This window comes from Caretta caretta, chromosome 10 (assembly GCF_965140235.1).
Source record: "Caretta caretta isolate rCarCar2 chromosome 10, rCarCar1.hap1, whole genome shotgun sequence".
Taxonomy (NCBI): Eukaryota; Metazoa; Chordata; order Testudines; family Cheloniidae; genus Caretta; species Caretta caretta.
Genome location: NC_134215.1, coordinates 3,345,421 through 3,365,791, shown reverse-complemented (window position 1 = coordinate 3,365,791; position 20,371 = coordinate 3,345,421). Strand labels below are relative to the sequence as shown.

General features: G+C 50.0%; 2 protein-coding genes across 4 annotated transcripts in view; one reads left to right on the top strand and one right to left on the bottom strand.

Annotated features, from left to right (window-relative positions):
• LOC125643773 (hexosaminidase D) overlaps positions 1–19,151 on the bottom strand; it is a 40,063-nt gene extending 20,912 nt beyond the window's left edge. Inside the window, exons 1-2 of one of the 3 annotated variants that reach the window (XM_048866930.2) lie at positions 19,130–19,151; positions 13,663–13,780 (exon numbers count right to left, since the gene is read on the bottom strand). The gene's annotated coding sequence lies outside the window, so the exon portion shown is untranslated. Of the gene's footprint in view, positions 1–13,662; positions 13,781–14,050; positions 14,339–14,615; positions 14,769–19,129 lie in introns of those variants that run through there. The other 2 variants (XM_048866928.2, XM_048866929.2) reach the window with 2 other exon arrangements.
• LOC142073470 (uncharacterized) lies at positions 494–11,942 on the top strand. Its single transcript, XM_075133310.1, has 3 exons — positions 494–1,226; positions 1,615–2,074; positions 11,891–11,942. The coding sequence occupies exons 1-3, from the start codon at positions 647–649 to the stop codon at positions 11,940–11,942; spliced, it is 1,092 nt and encodes a 363-aa protein (XP_074989411.1). The 5' UTR covers positions 494–646.
• Positions 19,152–20,371: the final 1,220 nt, after the last annotated feature.

Sequence of the window (20,371 nt, the reverse complement as noted above, 5' to 3'; positions counted from 1 at the left end):
CCAGGGACTGAGGGAGCCAGCGTGAGGGAGAACGTCCCTGCACCGGCGAAAGAGAGGCCAGTTAGAAAACACAAGCAAAGGTTCTCAGACACACGAGAAGCTTGAACAGTGCCAAACGAGGCTGGGACCGGAGACAGGGAGAGGTGTGCAGAGAAGTTTAGCTCCAGCCACAGAGGAGGAAACAGGAGGACCACAAAACAGAAGCAAAGAGCAGACCACCTGCCTTCACTGGCACATCGGTTATTTCAGACCCCTCGCCCCAGCTCAGATTTCCCCCTTTTACAAGCTAAGCCCTGGTCTACACTAGGACTTTAGATCGAATTTAGCAGCGTTAAATCGATTTAAACCTGCACCCGTCCACACAATGAAGCCCTTTATTTCGACTTAAAGGGCTCTTAAAATCGATTTCCTTACTCCACCCCTGACAAGTGGATTAGCGCTTAAATCGACCTTGCCGGCTCGAATTTGGGGTACTGTGGACACAATTCGATGGTATTGGCCTCCGGGAGCTATCCCAGAGTGCTCCATTCTGACCGCTCTGGACAGCGCTCTCAACTCAGATGCACTGGCCAGGTAGACAGGAAAAGAACCGCGAACTTTTGAATCTCATTTCCTGTTTGGCCAGCGTGGCAAGCTGCAGGTGACCATGCAGAGCTCATCAGCAGAGGTGACCATGATGGAGTCCCAGAATCGCAAAAGAGCTCCAGCATGGACTGAACGGGAGGTACGGGATCTGATCGCTGTTTGGGGAGAGGAATCCGTGCTATCAGAACTCCGTTCCAGTTTTCGAAATGCCAAAACCTTTCTGAAAATCTCCCAGGGCATGAAGGACAGAGGCCATAACAGGGACCCGAAGCAGTGCCGCGTGAAACTGAAGGAGCTGAGGCAAGCCTACCAGAAAACCAGAGAGGCGAACGGCCGCTCTGGGTCAGAGCCCCAAACATGCCGCTTCTATGATGAGCTGCATGCCATTTTAGGGGGTTCAGCCACCACTACCCCAGCCGTGTTGTTTGACTCCTTCAATGGAGATGGAGGCAATACAGAAGTAGGTTTTGGGGACGAAGAAGATGATGAGGAGGAGGTTGTAGATAGCTCACAGCAAGCAAGCGGAGAAACCGGTTTTCCCGACAGCCAGGAACTGTTTCTCACCCTAGACCTGGAGCCAGTACCCCCCGAACCCACCCAAGGCTGCCTCCTGGACTCAGCAGGCGGAGAAGGGACCTCTGGTGAGTGTACCTTTTAAAATGCTATACATGGTTTAAAAGCAAGCATGTGAAAGGATTACTTTGCCCTGGCATTTGCGGTTCTGCCTTTGCAAAAGGTTTCTGGGGAGGGCAGCCTTATTTCGTCCTTCATGGTAGGACACTTTACCACTCCAGGCCAGCAACACGTACTGGGGAATCACTGTAGAACAAAGCATTGCAGTGTATGTTTGCTGGCATTCAACCAAAATCCGTTCACGCGGTGGGAGGAGGCAAAATGCGACCTTGTAACGAAAGCACATGTGCTATGTATGTAATGTTAACTTTCAAGGTTTACCCTGAAAGAGTGTAGCCACTGTTTTATAAAATGTGTCTTTTTAAATACCGCTGTCCCTTTTTTTTTCTCCACCAGCTGCATGTGTTTCAATGATCACAGGATCTTCTCCTTCCCAGAGGCTAGTGAAGCTTAGAAAGAAAAAAAAACGCACTCGCGATGAAATGTTCTCCGAGCTCATGCTGTCCTCCCACACTGACAGAGCACAGACGAATGCGTGGAGGCAAATAATGTCAGAGTGCAGGAAAGCACAAAATGACCGGGAGGAGAGGTGGAGGGCTGAAGAGAGTAAGTGGCGGGCTGAAGAGAGTAAGTGGCGGGCTGAAGACAGGGCTGAAGCTCAAAGGTGGCGGCAGCGTGATGAGAGGAGGCAGGATTCAATGCTGAGGCTGCTGCAGGACCAAACCAGTATGCTCCAGTGTATGGTTGAGCTGCAGCAAAGGCAGCTGGAGCACAGACTGCCACTGCAGCCCCTCTGTAACCAACCGCCCTCCTCCCCAAGTTCCATAGCCTCCACACCCAGACGCCCAAGAACACGGTGGGGAGGCCTCCGGCCAACCAGCCACTCCCCCACAGAGGATTGCCCAAAAAAAAGAAGGCTGTCATTCAATAAATTTTAAAGTTGTAAACTTTTAAAGTGCTGTGCTTAAAGTGCTGTGTGGCATTTTCCTTCCCTCCTCCACCACCCCTCCTGGGATACCTTGGTAGTCATCCCCCTGTTTGTGTGATGAATGAATAACGAATGCATGACTGTGAAGCAGCAATGACTTTATTGGCTCTGCAAGCAATGATTAAAGGGAGGAGGGGAGGGTGGTTAGCTTACAGGGAAGTAGAGTGAACCAAGGGGCGGGGGGGTTCATCAAGGAGAAACAAACAGAACTTTTACACCGTAGCCTGGCCAGTCATGAAACTGTTTTTCAAAGCTTCTCTGATGCGTACCGCGCCCTCCTGTGCTCTTCTAACCGCCCTGGTGTCTGGCTGCGCGTAACCAGCAGCCAGGCGATTTGCCTCAACCTCCCACCCCGCCATAAACGTCTCCCCCTTACTCTCACAGATATTGTGGAGCACACAGCAAGCAGTAATAACAGTGGGAATATTGGTTTCGCTGAGGTCTAAGCGAGTCAATAAACTGCGCCAGCGCGCCTTTAAACGTCCAAATGCACATTCTACCACCATTCTGCACTTGCTCAGCCTGTAGTTGAACAGCTCCTGACCACTGTCCAGGCTGCCTGTGTACGGCTTCATGAGCCATGGCATTAAGGGGTAGGCTGGGTCCCCAAGGATACATATAGGCATTTCAACATCCCCAACAGTTATTTTCTGGTCTGGGAATAAAGTCCCTTCCTGCAGCTTTTGAAACAGACCAGAGTTCCTGAAGATGCGAGCATCATGCACCTTTCCCGGCCATCCCACGTTGATGTTGGTGAAACGTCCCTTGTGATCCACCAGAGCTTGCAGCACTATTGAAAAGTACCCCTTGCGGTTTATGTACTCGGCGGCTTGGTGCTCCGGTGCCAAGATAGGGATATGGGTTCCATCTATAGCCCCACCACAGTTAGGGAATCCCATTGCAGCAAAGCCATCCACTATGACCTGCACATTTCCCAGGGTCACTACCCTTGATATCAGCAGATCTTTGATTGCGTGGGCTACTTGCATCACAGCAGCCCCCACAGTAGATTTGCCCACTCCAAATTGATTCCCAACTGACCGGTAGCTGTCTGGCGTTGCAAGCTTCCACAGGGCTATCGCCACTCGCTTCTCAACTGTGAGGGCTGCTCTCATCTTGGTATTCATGCGCTTCAGGACAGGGGAAAGCAAGTCACAAAGTTCCATGAAAGTGCCCTTACGCATGCGAAAGTTTCGTAGCCACTGGGAATCGTCCCAGACCTGCAACACTATGCGGTCCCACCAGTCTGTGCTTGTTTCCCGAGCCCAGAATCGGCGTTCCACAGCATGAACCTGCCCCATTAGCACCATGATGCATGCATTGGCAGGGCCCATGCTTTCAGAGAAATCTGTGTCCATGTCCTGATCACTCACGGGACCGCGCTGACGTCGCCTCCTCGCCCGGTATCGCGTTGCCAGGTTCTGGTGCTGCATATACTGCTGAATAATGCGTGTGGTGGTTAATGTGCTCCTAATTGCCAAAGTGAGCTGAGCGGGCTCCATGCTTGCCGTGGTATGGCGTCCGCACAGAAAAAAGGCGCGGAACGATTGTCTGCCGTTGCTCTGACGGAGGGAGGGGCGACTGACGACACGGCTTACAGGGTTGGCTTCAGGGAGCTAAAATCAACAAAGGGGGTGCCTGTACATCAAGGAGTATTTCAGGCAGGACTGCACGGAGGGTTCCAATAAGAAATGGTGCACCTAAGTTATCGTTGTTATTGGAACAAGGAGGTTAGCCTGGCCTCTGATTGATACATGGCTAGATTTACCTCGCTGCACCTTCTCTGTGAGTGACTGCAGTGTGACCTAGAGGAATGAGTCCCCTAGACAGGGGAGGAGGCAAATGAGTACAAAACAAATCTGGTCTATTTCTTGTTTTGACCCACTCCATCTATCTTTTACATCTTTGGCTGGCAGCAGACGGTGCAGAAGGACTGCATGCCATCCACATCTCATGGCTGCTTGGCAGAAGATGGTACAGTACGCCTGCTAGCCATCCCCATCTCTTGCCTGCCTGGCAGAAGATGGTGCAATACGACTGCTAGCAATCCTCATCTCTTGCCTGCCTGGCAGAAGATGGTACAGTACGACTGCTAGCAGTCCGTATCGCCTGCCTGCTCACCATAAGATGGTTCAATAGGACTGACTGCAGGACTAAAGAGAATGACCTGGTCAAGTCACTCCAAATTTAGTCCCTGCGCCCATGTCTGCCCAGGCGCTCCCAGCCGACGCGGCCAGGAGCACCTCGGACACGATGAGGACGACTACCAGTCGTATTGCACCGTCTGCTGCCAGAAGGCAAGGGGTTGCTGCTACTGTGCAGCAAAGCCGTACCGCGTCTGCCAGCACCCAGGAGACATAGGGTGACGGTTACCTGAGCGGGCTCCATGCTTGCTGTGGTATGGCGTCTGCACAGGTAACTCAGGAAAAAAGGCGCGAAATGATTGTCTGCCCTTGCTTTCACGGAGGGAGGGAGGGAACGGGGGCCTGACGACACGTACCCAGAACCACCCGCGACAATGTTTTAGCCCCATCAGAGCGCTCCATTGTGACTGCTCTGGACAGCACTCTCAGATGCCCGATTGTTTGCCATTGCTCTGACGCTGGGAGGGGCGCTTACAGGGTTGGCTTCAGGGAGCTAAAATCAACAAAGGGGGTGGCTTTACATCAAGGAGTATTTCAGGCAGGACTTCACAGAGGGTTCCAATAAGAAATGGTGCACCTAAGTTATTGTCCTTATTGGAGCAAGAAGGTTAGCCTGGCCTCTGATTGATACATGGCTAGATTTACCTCGCTGCACCTTGACTGCAGTGTGATCTAGAAGAATGAGTCCCCTAGACAGGGGAGGGGGGGGAAGCAAATGAGTACAAAACAAATCTGGTCTATTTCTTGTTTTGACCCACTCCATCTATCTTTTACATCTTTGGCTGGCAGCAGACGGACTGCATGCCATCCACATCTCATGACTGCTCGGCAGAAGATGGTACAGCACGACTGCTAGCAGTCCGTATCGCCTGCCCGCTCACCATAAGACGGTTCAATAGGACTGACTGCAGGACTAAAGAGAATGACCTGGTCAAGTCACTCCAAATTTAGTCCCTGTGCCCATGTCTGCCCAGGCGCTCCTGATCGACCTCACAGAGGCGACCAGGAGCACCTCAGACATGACGATGACGGCTACCAGTCGTACTGTACCGTCTGCTGCCACAAGGCAAGGGGTTGCTGCTACTGTGTAGCAATGCCGTACCGCGTCTGCCAGCACCCAGGAGACATAGGGTGACGGTTACCTGAGCGGGCTCCATGCTTGCCATGGTATGGCGTCTGCACAGGTAACTCAGGAAAAAAGGCGCGAAATGATTGTCTGCCCTTGCTTTCACGGGGGGAGGGAGGGAACGGGAGGCTGACGATATGTACCCAGAACCACCCGCGACAATGTTTTAGCCCCATCAGGCATTGGGATCTCAACCCAGAATTCCAATGGGCAGCGGAGACTGCGGGAACTGTGGGATAGCTACCCACAGTGCAACGCTCCGGAAGTCGACGCTTGCCTCGGTACTGTGGAAGCGCTCCGCCGAGTTAATGCACTTAATGCACTTAGAGCATTTACTGTGGGGACACACACACTCGAATTTATAAAACCGATTTCTAAAAAACCGACTTCTATAAATTCGACCTTATTCCGTAGTGTAGACATACCCTAAGAGACCAACTGTGCAGTCCCGTACTCATGGAGCAGCCCTAACGATTTCACCCTGACCTATCGCCTGAGGAAAGCTTCACCGGATCAGGCCAGAAATAATCCCACTTGTGTTAATCTCTCCTTGTACAGGAGCTTGCTCATCATACGTGGCAGTGTTTCATAAATCCCTTATCCTGCCTTGCTTCCAGGCAGGCTGTGCTTTTCTGCTAGCCCCAGAAACAGACCAGACAGACGGCTTTTGCTCTCGTGGTGGCCCAGTGCGGCTCCGTGGCTACGTTTCTTTAGGCAGAGGGTGTGTCAATTCCTTCTGCTTTGTCAAAACCTCAGCTTGTCGCCAATATGCAATCAACCTTTGAGCAGGTACCGCGTGTATTGTGCCACTTCTAGGCGTAGCACCCAGAACTGGCTTTCTGAATTGCTGAAGCCAAGGGTTAGGCATTCTCTCTGCATAGCTGAGGTCATGCCCCGTACAAGGAAGGAGCACCTCTTCATTGCAGCTAGAAGCTGCTGTGGATTAGCACTGTGCAGACAGGGATTTGTAACACACGCTGAGAGAAATGGCTCTCCGCTCTAGGTCTGTGTGCGCGACACGATGGGGCACACAGCGTAAAACCCAGACGGGGATTCAGAGAAAACAGCCCCTCACGGTGTATTTCTTTCTAGGTGTGTGACAAGAGATGAGCTACAAGATGTACCAGGAACCTGCAGGATGCTCAGCTCAATAAACCCAAGTCTGTGGTGAAGCAATTAGGGCTGCTACACACAATGTGCCCAGCACGGACACACAACTGCACTGGGTTTCACACTGGGGGGCATGCTCCCCTAGGGAGCAATGAGGTTATCAGGGGGTGCAGGATGGAATGTGGGCTGGCCACCGTGCAGGGACGCCTCCCCCGAGCCCACCCTCAGATCAGAGTGCACCTGGCGTGGGCACCCAACACCCTGCCCTTCGCTGGAGAACCTGGACCCACTCCACCTAGGCCTACAGCCTAACAGGAAACACACCTCCCTGACTCAGCCTCTGCTTGGAGGATGTTTAAACAAGCTGGCCCAGCCCTGGAACTGAGTACACAGTCCTGGCATCACACCACTGAGCCACGCCAGCCATGCGCTGCTGGGGCCCTCCCAGCCTGCACCCCCAACACCGACTCCAGGGCCGTGTTCTAAAATACGCTCTGCAGCAACTAGGGCGGGCGAGCGCATTTGCACCTGCACATCCCCCAAATTAATACCACTGCCCGGACATGGGGCCAGATTCTCAAAGGTATTTAGGCTTCTACAGATGCAGCTAGCGCCCTACTGGGATTTTCAAAAATACCTACTTGCATCTTTAGGGGCCTAAATACCTTTGAGAATCTGGCCGATAGAGAACAGACAGGAGAGTGATCAGAAACACTTCCTTGGTTTAATCAAAAAGAAAAGGAGTACTTGTGGCACCTTAGAGACTAACCAATTTATTTGAAAGCTCATGCTCAAATAAATTGGTTAGTCTCTAAGGTGCCACAAGTACTCCTTTTCTTTTTGCGAATACAGACTAACACGGCTGTTCCTCTGAAACTTGGTTTAATCAGTCAGTTTAAAATGCAAAAGCAGTTTTCAAGAAGCCTTTTTCTTATGTATGCAGCACATTTAAGGAAGTTTCATTTAACTAATAAAGACTATTTCAAAATGCTGTTGTTTTATATTTGTAATTTAATTCTGGTTACCATCCTAAGGCATCTTAACATAAATCCCAAATAAAAACAAACACCCCAATCCAGTAAAATAATTATTTGTCATTTTCTAACACACTAAAAAAAACCAAAACAAAACACAGAAGTTAAAAATCTGAATAAGTGTACGCTGAGCTATAGAATAGCTTAAATAATTGTGTACAGACAGTGCTGTGGATTTCAACCTGGGGTCTGCCGATCCCTGAGGCTCCACAGACCCTGCCTAAGGTTTCTAAAGGGGTCTATGCCGCCATTTTTGAAATTTTCACCGCAAATGAAAAAAAAAAAAGAAAAAAAAAAAGAGGTTGAAAACCATTGAGTGTATCTGCCTAGTTAGCAAAAAGAACCACTTTTAGTGTAAAGACTATATTTGGTTGCAAGTCAATGTTTTAATTGTTATACCAATCACTAAGAATTAATTTTTCTTTAGGAATAACTAAAGTACAAATGCAAAACAAGATTAAATTCAATTATTTAAAAAAAAAATAAAAATCAAGGTTTCTGGCTCGCTCATTTCAGTCATGATTAAAGTCAGTGACTGAAATCATGACTGAAATTAGTGAGCCAGAAACAAGCCCCACAATAATCCCAAGATCCTTCTCAAAATTGTTCTCTTCAGTCTTGAAAATCCTCCTGGACTTGCCCCAATCCCACCCCACTCATGAAACAGCAGTCTCTCGGCTGCTCCTCATGTAACCTACTGCTCTTGGTAAGAGAGCCTTCTCCAGTCCAACTCCTGACCTTCTCTTCTTTTCTTCCTCATTTCTGTCTGGGTTCTTGTACAGCAGCCATTGCTACAGCATGCGAGCGCTTACCAAAATTCAGTATAACTGGATGTGCTCACTCCTTTTCTCCAGTCACAAGGAAACAGAAGTGAGCTGTAGCTCACAAAAGCTTATGCTCAAATAAATTGGTTAGTCTCTAAGGTGCCACAAGTCCTCCTTTTCTTTTTGCGAATACAGACTAACACGGCTGCTACTCTGAAACCAGGCTTCTCTTTGTTATTCATCTCTCTTTCCTCCTCTCCCTCTATGAGCTGTTCTTTAACTTAGGGCCTTACCTGCAGAGATGCAAATCACTTGCCTGCAACCCTCCTCAAAAAAAACAAAAACCAAAACCCCCCAAAGGGAGATGGACACTCAGCGTGGGGCCCTTAGAGCTATTTCACTCTAGAGCACTTGGAGATACAGGCTGCAGGAGCCACAGGAGAAACTGGAACTGGGTTGTGCTAGGTTACGTCAACAACAGTCTTGTCAATAAGGGAGGACACGGTAAAAGCCTTTGTAGCCATTATTGCCTCAGCTGCCCAAATCCCTTCCCTTCTCAGATCAGAGACGTGGCAAAGGAAACAGCCCAGCGGAGTGAAGAAAGAAATCTAGGTGACAAACGGCTGGGCTGGGTCTACAGTAGGATGGTTAGGAGCCGTGTGAAGTGGCTGTAGGGCCAACATAACTCATGTGTTTTTATCCCCACTACTTAATAGAACTTAGTAGTTCTAGTGCCTAGAAGCCCCGGAGGGGGGTCAGGGCCCCATTGTGCTAGGGGCTCTCCATTTACGGTGAGACAGTCCCTGCCCCAAAGAACTCAAAGATCCAACAGATCAGACAAACGGGGTGGGGGGGGAGGGAAATAGAACCACGGAGAGCGTCACGGGGCTGGGAACAAGCTGCTCAGTACATCAGGCCAAATCCTGCCATCCTCACACAGGCAAAGTTCCCGTTCAGCTCAGCAGGATGAAGGGCTGCAGGTCCGGTCACACACAGACCAACACTCAGAGGCGCTGAGCAACAGGAGCTATGGTTCCTCAGCACAGCACGATTAGCCTGCAGCTCATTCACCCCTCTAATGCCATCCGTCCTGATCCACGAGTGCCACCACACTGCTGGGCCTGGCACGGACACCGTCCTAGACAACATGCTCACCGCTTAGGCTTTTACACTGTGCTCGTCACCACAGTGCACAGGTGCCCATTAACAGCCTAGTCACTAGCCTCAAGCTGTCCTGAGACAAGAGATTTATTGGCAGATGCTCTCCAGTTCTTGGAACAGCGACTCTCTCTGGGCGGGAAGGGCAGTGATGCCAATGAACCCCGATGGGTACCACTTTCCTCTCATGCAGCCACCTGCTCTTGGGGATACTGTGCTTTCCTGCAGCACTAGCAAGGAGACAAGCAGCTAAGAGATAGGAAAGAGATTAGAGCACCCGGCTGGCTGAGGACATGGCTATTCCCCGGCGCCCCTGGAGAGTTACCGAGTTAATTGGCTGTTTGGGGAGCTAGTCAGCACAGCTACAGTCTGCAGAACCAAGAGAGCTCCATTGAGAGGAGGGGAGGCAGGTTGGAAGGAGGAGAGAGAGATTCTTCCTGGATTCAGAGTAACAGCCGTGTTAGTCTGTATTTGCAAAAAGAAAAGGAGTACTTGTGGCACCTTAGAGACTAACCAATTTATTTGAGCATAAGCTTTCGTGAGCTACCTGGAGCTTTCATGAGCTTCCTGGATTGATTCCCTGGCACAAGGGTGGAGCTTAATCCGTCTCCAGTACCTCTCAGCAGGAAGGTCTTTCACACTCTGTACAGACAGCCCGGATCAGGATTTCAGTGGAAACCACCCTGCAGAAGCCACCGAGAGAAGGCATTTGCCTTGGAAAGGTCCTGAGGTCTGTTAAGTGTTAACACTTCTGTTAGTCATCAAAGCAAGTGCTGTGCTAATGGCAACAGGAATAGTGATTGCTAGGTCCACATCCTGCAGTGGGAATAACGGGCCTGGGGCTAGATGTTGTGGCTGAGCTAAAAATATTGCCCTAAGAAAGTTAAAAAAGAAACCAAGGCTTCTTTGCTGAAGTCTGTCACCATTCCTATTCTGAGGAGCTTGTTTTGTCCTATTGCTGTTGCCACGTGATAATAGGGCTCAGCTGGTAGCGTTGGCCTAGACACACGGGAAGCACGTGTAATTCTGAAGGCTCACAGCATGGAAGATGGTTCTAGCCAGCGTGCAGCTCAGTTGCTTTATTTCTTAGAGAAGCAAAAACTTAAAAATCATCCAGCCTTCCATAGCTACTGACTGTACCTGCCGTTATTATAAGCACCTCTAAACAGGACTCACCGAAAGAAAGTGAAGAAAATATTGTTGTCGATTCTTGTCCACTTGTTCACGTTGTGCAGCTGGCAGCCCTGTGCCTATACGCAGGCCCCTGCTCTGCTGGCAGTGCATGCCCCTCCAAGTCCTGCCAGTGTTCACCAGGAACACTGGAAGTGAAAGTGAACAGGCAGCAAGCAGAAAACAGCAGCGTGCATAGAGACTCTGGGAAGAGGGATGGACCTCACTACGTTTGGTCAGGTTACCAATACAGACTAAAGCGGCTGCTACTCTGAAACTAAACATACTGGTGATTAAAACATAGCTTTAAGCATAAGTAGTTAACACATAGTTCAAGGGACCACTCAAGGTGAAGTGGCCCATTAACATCCCTCCAGTGAGATCTGAGGAAGAGCTCTGTGTAATCTCAAAATCTCGTCTCTCAGAGTAGCAGCCCTGTTAGTCTGTATTCGCAAAAGGAAAAGGAGTACTTGTGGCACCTTAGAGACTAGCTCACTTCATCGGAGCTGTAGCTCACGAAAGCTTATGCTCAAATAAATTGGTTAGTCTCTAAGGTGCCATAAGTCCTCCTTTTCTTTTTGTTTCTCAGACTTCACCAACAGAAGCTGGCCCAGTAAAAGATATCATCTCACCTATCTTGTCTCTCAGATACCAAGTACGTTAGCAGGAAGTCTAGGGCCCTGATCTAAACAGATGTAATTAGACACCAAGGCTCTTCATCTGATCAAGTCCTCAACCAGACATTAGGAATTTCTCCAGGGATCTCTGGTCACAGTGTTTTTCTGCAAGCTACGCAAACTCCCTTGTGAGAAGCCAGGTTGGTTACAATTAAAAAAAAGAAAAGCAAATACAAAGTTAAGTTAATTCCTCTCATAGCCATGCACCCACTGCTCTTATTTAATGTGTCTCTTATGGTGGTGCCAAGAGGCCCCAACCGAGATTGGGTCTCTGCTAGGCACTGATATACACATAGTGAGAGTCCCTTCCCCACACAGCTTACAGCAGAGACAAGATGAGGGTGGGAGGCGAAAGAAGCAGAGAAAGAGGAAGTGATTTACCCAGGGGACACAGCAGGTGAGTGGCAGAGGAGGGACTAGACCGTGCTGTGAAGCTCAGAACTAGCGCCCCATCCCCTAGAGGCCACCCTACCCCTCAAGCCTCTTCGTTTTCCTCCACAGTCAAGACGACTACCAGGAAGGATTCTTGTGCTGTGTAAAGAACGTGTGGTAATTCACGCTCAGACCACAAACAGAATCGTACCACATGAAACACATCAAGTGAAAATAAAAGAAATGCCCAAAAAACTAAAATGGGAAATGAACTAACATAGACAAGGTGCAGAGCATTCTGAAGCACTGAGAAACAGACTCCACCTGACTTCAGAAAGTCCATAAATACGTACCATACTAGTCGCACCGTCATGGGACCACCATGCCTCACCAGAATAACTATAAACATTTAGACAGGTGCTATCAGATCACTGAGATTTGGCTTTCATTTTATTTGGTTTTAAATTTTGTTTTTAATTTTACTGAAAAATAATTTGCTTGGATTTGAACTTTCATCTCCATCTGCAGCCATGCTATGGTAGATAGACAGTAGGGTAATGGGGCCATATAAGTACCTAAGTTAGTGCGAGCAATGGAGACTCTCAAAACAGATCATCTTGTTGGTTTTCATTTTGCTTTTCAGTCAGCTTGGACAGAGAGCTTAAATGGTAACACGCATCTTCACAACTGCACCCCAGTTCCCACACCAAGCACGAGGACAGAGAATCAGACCTTTAAAGTCCCCAGTACCTGGTCTGGATGCTTAACTTGAATTAAAAAGACAAGCGGTATGCATCCGATGAAGTGAGATGTAGCTCACAAAAGCTTATGAGCAAATAAATTGGTTAGTCTCTAAGGTGCCACAAGTCCTCCTGTTCTTTTTGCGAATACAGACTAACACGGCTGTTACTCTGAAACCAGAAATACTTCACCCATCTTTAGCACCTTCCAAATGTGACTGCAGAAGTGCTTTATATACATTAAAAGGGCACTGGCAACTTAAATGTGGCCCAGCATTTCAACAGCCTTCTCCGTCCAATAGAAACGTTTCCACAATTTTAAAACATTCCACTGAAAACTGCTATTTACAATCACTTGGCCACATGCAACTGAACCTGCTCAGCAGAAAGGAAACTGGGTTTTATTGTCCTAGCAGAGACACACAAAGAAGAAGCAATGAGCTTAAACAGCAACAAATGAATGTTTTTATTTTTCACTTTCAACTATCAAAAGTGTTATTAGTAACACAGGGAAAGAAATTCATTTCCAGCAGCAAGTCAGTCAATGTCCCCGTCTCTTTCACTAGGCATGAGAACACTAGGGATGCATTATGTTTATTAAAGGGACATGGTCTGCTCACAGAAGTACTTTTAGGAGAGTATTAGGCAGACTACTGAAGCCAAATCCTCAGAGTTCAAGAGCAAGCCCCAGGGCCTCTGAAGATAGAAGGTCAGACTAGCTTTAATGTTCCCCCTTCTCAAATTTGAGAGCTAAATTCTAAAACAGCCTAAAAAGTACACAGCACTTCCAGCCACTCCAGTTTTACACATTAATTTAAATGTTGTTCTTTGGAAACAATACGACAAAGCTGCAGGATAGAGTTGGCGAGAGTTTAAATGTAGAAAATTAATTACACCCAAGAAAATAATAAACTGAGCTTCTAATTTTGTTTTTGTGCAAGTGTCTAGGCATAGCAAGCTGTGCTCTGGATAGATACCATGGCTTTACACATAGCTAGATACATGGCTTGCTATCCAGCCGGGGGTAATTGTCTGAGATGGCAGTAAATGATGCATTAATCCTCCCTCCCCAATTCAAGCCCCCCCCGCGCTCTGCAAACAGAAAAGAGTTTGTTTTATAATTTCCTTTTGGGGAGCTGGGATTTATGTACAACGACCTACCTTTCTAGCTCAGATGAGAGGAACCCTGAAAAACACAGTGGAGTGGGACAAGGGCTGGCTGGATCATCGGTGTTCTGGCCCTGCCACCCAGGATTCGGTGTAGCCAGAGGAGGGTGCCCTGCACAGAAGAAAAGCAACAGGAGACAGATGGATTTGAAAATGCAGCTTCTCCAGAAAGCACTCTGGACTCAGAGAACGACCATTTTATTCTTGTGAATTCTGCTGCCTCATACAGCAGCACATCCATTTGAGAGGTCTGTCTGCAGTTCCATTTTAAATAAATTCTTCAGCCATTATTGGCATGTACAATTCTTCTCCCGCAAGTGTGAGAGTATGTGAAACCACACATCCCCACACCCACAGCCCCACAGAGTCCAATAAATGTCACCTTAGCAGAGGCAGACAGTAGTCCCATCCCTGCAATGAACTGCAATCTAGCCAAAGTGGTTTTGCACTCAGCTGGAAGCAGCCTCACAAGGTCAGGGTACACTGGCACCAGAATTGAGTTTAATAATTAAAAGACCTGACAGAGCTCCCTCCTGCCAGCTTGCACCTCCATAATTTGGCAATGGGGACGAACCCTCCGCCAGCAGAGGCGGACACCAGCAGCCCAGCCCTGGGAGGAGATCAGGCATGGGGGGATGCTAGGTGCCGGGTTTGATCAGTTATAGAATATTTTTGTGCTAGGTGCTCAGACGCCATGGTGATGGTGGCAGGATGACCCCCCAGTGCCCCACCCCTCTGCCCCCTAGCCCCATCTCCCCAGTAGCCCCTGCCCCATCTCCCCTCCAGGTCCTTGCCCAGTACCCCCCAGGGCCCCATCTCCCCAGTGCCCCATCCCTCTGCCCCCCATTGACCCATCTCCCCTCCGGGCCCTTGCCCCCTGCCCGGTACCCCCCCGGGCCCGCCAGGCGGTCGGCGCCGGGTCCTGCCCTCATGCAACCCGCCCCTACCGTGCTGGTGCAGGGGGGGCCCGGCCGGGGGGAGCTGCGGGCTCAGCGCCTGGCTAGAGCCGCAGCAAAGCCCCGCCCGGAGCTGGTGCAGGAAACGAGCGGGGCTCTCAGCCCAGGCTCCGGCATCAGCCTGCAGCGGAGCCTCCCCCGTGCCGGCTCAGCCCAGCCCCGCTCCGCTCTTAAAGGGGCACGGACCCAGCCCGGCTGCTGCGGGCAGCCCCGCAGATCGGCCCGGCATGCAGATGCAGGGGGTGGTGCCTATGGGGGTAGCGGGGTGCATGCAGGGGGTGGTGCCTAGGGGGCTAGCGGGGTGCATGCAGGGGGTGGTGCCTAGGGGGCTAGCGGGGTGCATGCAGGGGTGGTGCATACAGGGGTAGCGGGGTGCATGCAGGGGGTGGTGCCTAGGGGGGTAGCGGGGTGCATGCAGGGGGTGGTGCATGGGGGGTAGCGGGGTGCATGTAGGGGGTGGTGCATACAGGGCTAGCGGGGTGAATGCAGGGGGTGGTACATGGGGGGTAGCGGGGTGCATGCAGGGGGTGATGCATACAGGGGTAGCGGGGTGCATGCAGGGGGTGGTGCATACAGGGGTAGCGGGGTGCATGCAGGGGGTGGTTCCTAGGGGGGTAGCGGGGTGAATGCAGGGGGTGGTACATGGGGGGTAGCGGGGTGCATGCAGGGGATGGTGCCTAGGGGGGTAGCGGGGTGCATGCAGGGGGTGGTGCATACAGGGGTAGCGGGGTGCATGCAGGGGGTGGTGCCTAGGGGGGTAGTGGGGTGCATGCAGGGGATGGTGCATATAGAGGTATCAGGGGGCATGCAGGGGGGCACCCAGGAGCATCATAGGGTTGTGGGGCACCCGGGTACCTGCAGGGCACTGGAAATAGATGGGTATGGGGAGGGGATCAGGTGAATGCAGACAGGGTGGGTTACATGGGGTATCCATGAGGGTAGGTATATGGGAGTATCATGGTGCATGCCGGGGGGAGGGAATGGAGGAATTGGGGTGCATGCAGGGGGCTTTGGGGCACAAGTGCCTCCAGCACTGTGGCACACTGGTGCAGGTGGGGCGCTGCACGGCTCTGTTTAACGTGCCCAGCGCTGAGTTCCCTTTGCTGGTGCAGATCTTGGGTGGGGTGGGGGCAGCCATGTGTAGCCCATCACTAGCCTCCCCATCCCCCATGTGCTACACATGAGACCTGCTCATCTACCGCCTGACTGGCAAAGGCAGGGGTGGAGCTGGGCCTTGCAGGACTTTGTGCAACCTGACATGAGGAAGGACCCAGCCATCTCCCTCCCCAGGACCACCTTCTCCCCGCCCCAATCTGCCTGAGACCCCCTTTGGCACCCCTCATCCACCACCAGTTTGTGAAGCGCCATAGGCTCCGGTGTGGGAAGCTAGAGGAGGTGACGCTGACAAGCAAGGGCAGATGGGGAGCTCAGTCTCTGCCCCATCCCGATGGCCTGAGAGAGGGAGGCGGATGAGGAATTAGGGGTGGCTGGGTGTGAGTATTTGTGAGGGGACTGCCAAAGTGCAGGACTCTAAAGTCACCCTGTGCAAAGAAATGCAAGAGAGGGAGGGTAGGCGCATCAGTGAGCATGAGGAGCCAGGACTGCTGAGGGAGAGAGTCACCCATGGGCCATAACACAGGAGAGACAGCATAAACCTGCTATGGGCACCCTGGATTAGTGCTGACAGCACCTGCTGCTTTGCCATACAAATAAAGTTCCTGAAACGGAAATGGATGGTTAAATCGGGTCTGGCCAGCAGGATGGTGCACAAACGTTTTCCACCAGGAGACGTAAGTTCCAGTTCTAGTCTACCCCACAGGTGAAAATGCATTGGCGGAGTCCAGTCCTAGTTCCTACACACCACAAAACCACTGCAGTGCTCACCATGAACTGATCAACAAATCTCTTTTCTGGAGAGCAGAGGATGCGCAGGGCAGGGCTGAAGCGTATCAGCAGAGCTGTGTAAGGAAAGTTTACATAACAATTGCCACATGAACTTTCTCCCTAGCTGGTGCTATTAAACTCTCCCTTTTTTGAGCATTCTGTGATTCCAGTATGAATGAATATGTGCAATACTGCGAGCTGAGTGAATAATTCTTAACATACAACATATATGATGATGAATTAGCCTCCTTTTCTGTGCATGAAGTATCTGTGAGGAGTTCACAAGATCCTCAAACGAAAGAGACTTACTTTTCTTGTTTTTACTCTACGTGCAGATTGCTATGATTATTTTATTGTATACTATTTTTTGCTATTTGAGCTATGCTGGTTAGCTGCGACTAGTGAGATAATTTACATGCTGCTTTGCTTTGATAGGATGAGTGTGGAAGCAGTTCCAGCTAAGATATTTTATATAGCCCCCCCAGTAGCAAACCATCTCACAAGTTGAAGGTACTTACTCTTACAACCCCCTGTGGGGCACAGCAGTAACATAAAGCTCATTTTCCAGAGAGGGGAGTGATGCATAGGGAGACCAAGGCCCAGATCCTCAAACGTATTTAGATGCTTAACTCCCATTGAAATAAATGTGAAAGCTAAGTGACTTGCCCAAGGCCACACAGGACATCTGTGGCAGCAAAGGAAATTGAACTGAGGTTTCCTGAGTCCAAGGCTAGCAGCATGCCCTAACACTGAACCACCCTCCCTCTGTTCTAGCACAGATACTTGTGTGTGTGAATGTAAAATGACAGGTTTCAGAGTAGCAGCCGTGTTAGTCTGTATTCGCAAAAAGAAAAGGAGGACTTGTGGCACCTTAGAGACTAACAAATTTATCAGAGCATAAGCTTTCATGAATGCCTCCGATGAAGTGAGCTGTAGCTCACGAAAGCTTATGCTTAAATAAATTTGATAGTCTCTAAGGTGCCACAAGTCCTCCTTTTCTTTTTGTGAATGTAAAATGTAATTTCTACCAATCTTTGCACAAATGATTTTGAAATGTGCTTTCGACACACATTTGTGCTAGTAAAACTCAACCACGTGAGTATCTGCAGAAAGCAAATCCCAAAGGGCGTGAGCCTGGCCAGAATGAAATCATTAAAAATATTAAAGTGGACATGTGTTGGCACTATTAGCCCACCTCTCATAAACCCTCTGTGACCTTTGTGTTATTAACTAAATGTATTTTATCCAAATATAGTTTTAATTTTCAGTTAATGTTGTACTGCCTGTATCGTGGTTTTGTATAGACGGTTTAAACACTAAAGTCAACAAGAAACCTTCAATATTTTGTCACCCTCGAGATAAATTAATGTTTCCCTTGGGCTTTGCCCAAGTTGAAATATCTCCTCTCTGATTTAAAAGAAAAGAGCTGTTAATCATAACACTGCCTGCGCTATCAATTCTTTGCTCCCATTTAAAGCATGCTCTAAATTTCAGCAGTGCGTATATGCCAATGGAAAATAAAGAACTGGAGCAATACAAGGTTTATGGGGAACTCTCACCCTGGTGGATGAATGATGGTAGCACGCAGAGATTGAAAGCTCTCCCACAAACCTCCCTTTACTGTCTTCTTAGTGGAGAATATTAAAAGCACATCTGTGCAGTCAGCATCTGCCAAGGCATTGCAAGAAAAGCAGTTCGGGTTAATACATTTACGAGCCTGGATTCAAACCATCAAGGTAAATTAAGGGTTTTGATCAGAGAAGGTGTAAGGCATTATACAAGGGTGCGAGTGTTTAAGAGAGAGTTAAACAGGGGCTTTTATTTCAACACCTGCAGTGAAGGGGAAATGTTCTGCTACTACAAAAAGGAAATGGAACCAGCAGGGGAAAGGCCAAGTCTTCCTATAAATTATGCACCATCTCATGAACTTGCAGCTCGGCTTTGCATTGAACTAAGAAGTACTCACAAGCAAGAAGCGCTAAAAGCATTGCAGCTGCCAAGGGACACAAGAAAACAATAGCGTGGCAAGAAGGTTTAAGTCACAGGATTCATTCTCTTCACTTAATTTCTCCCTTGAAATCTTGGGGCTATGGAACACCCTGTAGTGGACTCCGCTGCAAGGTGTCCCCCACGATGGGAGTTGTGATGCACCAGTCCCCTCTAGGTGTCTGTCACCGTGCTTGGTCGTAGGCACCCCACGCACAAGGCTCACCAGACTCTCGATGAAAAGAAAAGGAGGACTAGTGGCACCTTAGAGACGAACCAATTTATTTGAGCATAAGCTTTCGTGAGCCACAGCTCACTTCATCAGATGCATCCTCAAATAAATTGGTTCGTCTCTAAGGTGCCACTAGTCCTCCTTTTCTTTTTGCGAATACAGACTAACACAGCTGCTACCCTCAGACCCTTGATGGGTCACTATTAACACTCACACATTTCAAATACACCAAATATTTCAATAGGGCTGCAAGAAATAACAGATGCAAATACCCTAGACACAAGGACTTAAACACTTGTACAACAGAATTACTTCCAACACTTCCTAATGCAACCCCTTGGGGGCTGCTCAGTAGGGGGTATAAAGGTTACAGCTCCCTGTAGCATTCCCCCATGCTTCATACCTGGGCTACTCCTTCCACTCTGTATCACCCTCCCAGAGCAATCAAGCCCTGGCCTCCAGGCCCGGCTATCCAGAGTCCACTTCTTCTGTCCATGGTCTCCTTGGAGCTCCTCTGCACAATGCTGTCCCATATGTCCTGTGTGCTGGCTGCTGCCCTGTATCCTGCTGCTATTGCTGATCCCTACCAGCCACTGGCTGCTTCCCTGCCTGACTCTCAGCTGTTGCCTGCTGCCCTTGTCCTTGCTCATTCACCACCAGCCTGGTCTCATCTGATGTCTGGAAAAACTCCCTTGTCCTGTTCTCTAGGCATTATGAAGCCCTCAGCTGAACTGACACCAGGGCCAGTTGGAGGGGAAGGTGAGCAGGGCCGTTGCTCTGAGCCCCATCTTCTGAGGGCTTCTGAGGGGTGCTGGGCCACTTCGGTTCTTTTTTTCTTTTCTTTCTTTCCTCTTCAAAAATATTTTTTGACCTGGCCAGCAGAATAGACAGGGCTGCTCCAGCGTGACCCAGTGCCCTTTGCTGGCTAGATCCTCTCCCTCCAGCTCTTTTGGGTTGAGGAAACAGCACCTAGAGTGAAGAGCCAGCAGGTGCAACGCACCCCTTTGCTTTGGGCCTTCAGCAGGAACGCAGAACTAGTGGTGATAACCTGGCTGTGCACCATTGCCCGCTGCTGGACTGAATCTGAACTATGCCACTCTCCTGCCTAGGGCCGGCGGTGGCAAAGGTGGCACGTGCCAATTCCCACAAATTTATCATAAGTCTTCAAATATCTGGACGTTTCTGAAAGCCCCAACTCCAGAAGGCAGGTGACTAGCCAAGAGACCACAGCCTCGCATGCGGACCATTCCTGTCTCCTTGTCCTCCCTGCCTGTCTCCGTCTCTTGTCTTACGCGTAGATTGGAAACGCTTTGGGGCAGGGACCGTCTTTTCGTTCCCTGTCTGACAGCACCTTGCACAGTTGGGACCTGGTGCAGGGCTGGGGCTCCGAGGTGCTCAGGGGATGCCGATAATTAGTATTAATAATAGCCCGCGCTTCCATTTAGGAAAGGGGCGTTTGCAGCCCCTCTGGGGGTGGAGAAAAGCTGGAGCATGGACCCCGAAAGGGGCACCCCCCTGAGCAGGGAGGAGCCCCGCCGGGGCCGCGCACTGAGCCTGAGTCTCTCTCTAGCGCCCCCTCTTGGGGACACGTGGGCCAGCTCACCTCCCCCCCCCGGCCCGTTGCCTCCCATGGTCTCGCCCCAGC

What these genes read in the sequence shown, in the direction of transcription:
- LOC142073470 (XM_075133310.1), top strand. Translation starts at nt 647, where the DNA reads ATGCAGAGCTCATCAGCAGAGGTGACCATGATGGAGTCCCAGAATCGC. An exon ending in AGGCGGAGAAGGGACCTCTG is followed by an intron (nt 1,227 to 1,614) that starts GTGAGTGTACCT and finishes TTTCTCCACCAG; the next exon opens with CTGCATGTGTTTCAATGATC. An exon ending in CCCAGACGCCCAAGAACACG is followed by an intron (nt 2,075 to 11,890) that starts GTGGGGAGGCCT and finishes TTTCCTCCACAG; the next exon opens with TCAAGACGACTACCAGGAAG.